Source organism: Gymnoscopelus braueri (assembly GCF_963280865.1).
Source record: "Gymnoscopelus braueri genome assembly, chromosome: 6".
Classification (NCBI taxonomy): Eukaryota; Metazoa; Chordata; class Actinopteri; order Myctophiformes; family Myctophidae; genus Gymnoscopelus; species Gymnoscopelus braueri.
This window is the reverse complement of record NC_137607.1, coordinates 10,655,878-10,657,982: the sequence shown is the minus strand read 5'-3', so window position 1 is coordinate 10,657,982 and position 2,105 is coordinate 10,655,878. Positions and strand designations below refer to the sequence as shown.

Below are 2,105 nucleotides of genomic sequence, written 5' to 3'. Positions count from 1 at the left end.
GGTATTAACTACCCTAGGAGACACGGGGAGAACATGCAAACTCCACACAGAGTAGGCCCTTTCACCAACCCCACCTAGGGTATGGGCGCTGATGACACGGAGGAGGAGAAGACACACCCCCAGCGCCCACAGCGGGAATCGAACCCAGGACCTCCTAGCTGTGAGGCGACAGCGCTACCGTGCCCCCCTATTTTTTATTTTTTATGTTTAGTTATTTCTCCTTGTCCAGGCCTACTTGCTTTTTCCAGTGACTTTGACAGGATCTGTAAATCTTTTTCTTATTTACGGAGTCTTATTTGATTGAATCATATCCTCATTTAATTGAATGTTTATGTATCATTGTTGCTAAATCTTGGCTATGACATGGCTGACGAGCCTCTGGAGGTCCTGAGATCGGAGGCGAGTTGTTTCCAGCACCTCTTCATGGTTGGCCGCCTCCTTGCTGGCGTAGTCTGTCACTACCTTGTTGGTGATCAGGGACAGACCCAGTACGCGCAGGCCACAGTGGCGAGCTACCAGCACCTCTGGGACTGTGCTCATACCCACAGCATCAGCCCCCAGTAGCTGCAGCAGTTTGCACTCTGCGATGGTCTCGTAAGACGGTCCGCCCAGGAAGCAGTAAACGCCCTGCTGTAAGAAGGCGCCGCAGCCCTGTTCCTCTGCCGTCTGTCTGACCAGGGCGCTCAGCTCGCGGTCGTAGGCGTCCGACATGGCGGGGAATCGCGCTCCAAACTTCTCCTCGTTGTGCCCGCGCAGGGGCGTCTGCCCGGCGAAGCCCGGCATGTTGATGTGATCTTTGATGAGCATGATGTCACCCAGATTGAAGCTGCCGTTCAGGCCTCCTGCCGCGTTGGTCACGATGAGTGTCTCCACGCCCAGCAGGGAGAAGACGCGTACCGGGTACGCCACCGTGTGGACGCCGTAGCCCTCGTAGAAGTGGAAGCGTCCCTGCATGCACACGCACTGACGGCCTTTTAGATCCCCGAACACCAGCTGCCCGGCGTGGCCCGGCACCGTGCTGTGGGGGAAGCGTGGAATGTCCTTATAGGGGAAGACGGTCTTGTTGTCCAGCAGGTCGGCCAGGCCACCCAGCCCTGAACCACAGATGATGGCCACTTTAGGACGCTGCTCTGTGCGCGCCAGCAGCCAGTCTGCCGTCTCCCTGTAGTCCTCATAACTGTAACTGCTGCTGCTGCTGCTGCTGCTGCTCACATCAAAGGAGGAAGATGCCATGGTTGGTTGGTTTGAACAAATTTCTATTATTGACAAAATAGTACTTAGTCTGACGCTTCTTTGTCTATATTAATTCTAAAAAGGTTCTCAACCCTTTTATAGGCTGACATCAGAGCTCTGCTCTGACATCAGACACACCACAAACTGTTGCCATGCATGCCTAACAACACCGATTTGCTCAGGTGCCGTAAACAAAATGTCCTTGTGCGTGTGAGTGAGTGTGTTACCAGCGTATCTTCTGAACAGCCAAACCGATCGACTTCAATCTTGACGCTTGTATCGCCGAGGACCCGAGGGACTGATGCGTCGACTGGGAAGTCAGTCGGACCACCGGATCCCCTCAAAAATATTTATACATTCTCAAATCCCCATATATGGAGAACCCTGATGTTATCAACATGATATCATCATGTGACATTTTATGCCCATATATGGAGATTTCTGTGTCTGTCTGTCTGTCTGTGTCCCTTTCATGCCAATATAATATATTGGCATCAGTACTATTGTCATATTGATGACATAAGGGTTCTCCATATGTGGAGATTTGCGGATTTGTCAATACTTCTTGGGGAAATCCGCCGTCAGCGATATGAACGTAGAGTTTGAAGTGGCATGGACGGGCTGTTCTTGAGATGCACTGGTGACACTAACTCATACACTAACTTGTATGCAACTCATACAACTGTTAGAACATTCTGCCTATAATGACATGCACAAAATAGGAACTCCGGAAAAATTAGAAAATAGGAACAGGCTGAAAGTCTTTAGATTGGGGACACATTAGCTGCATAATTAGCCACACCAATGTCATCAAAACAAGTACACACACACACACACACACACACACACACACACACACACACACGTGTGTA

At 50.6% G+C, this 2,105-nt stretch overlaps 1 protein-coding gene across 1 annotated transcript; it reads right to left on the bottom strand.

Moving 5' to 3' along the window:
• Positions 1–345: 345 nt before the first annotated feature.
• LOC308086769 (purine nucleoside phosphorylase-like) lies at positions 346–1,233 on the bottom strand (the record flags this gene model as incomplete). Its single annotated transcript, XM_080430419.1, has 1 exon — positions 346–1,233. One exon carries the CDS (start codon positions 1,231–1,233, stop codon positions 346–348), a length of 888 nt encoding a protein of 295 aa, XP_080286545.1.
• Between the last annotated feature and the right edge of the window lie 872 nt (positions 1,234–2,105).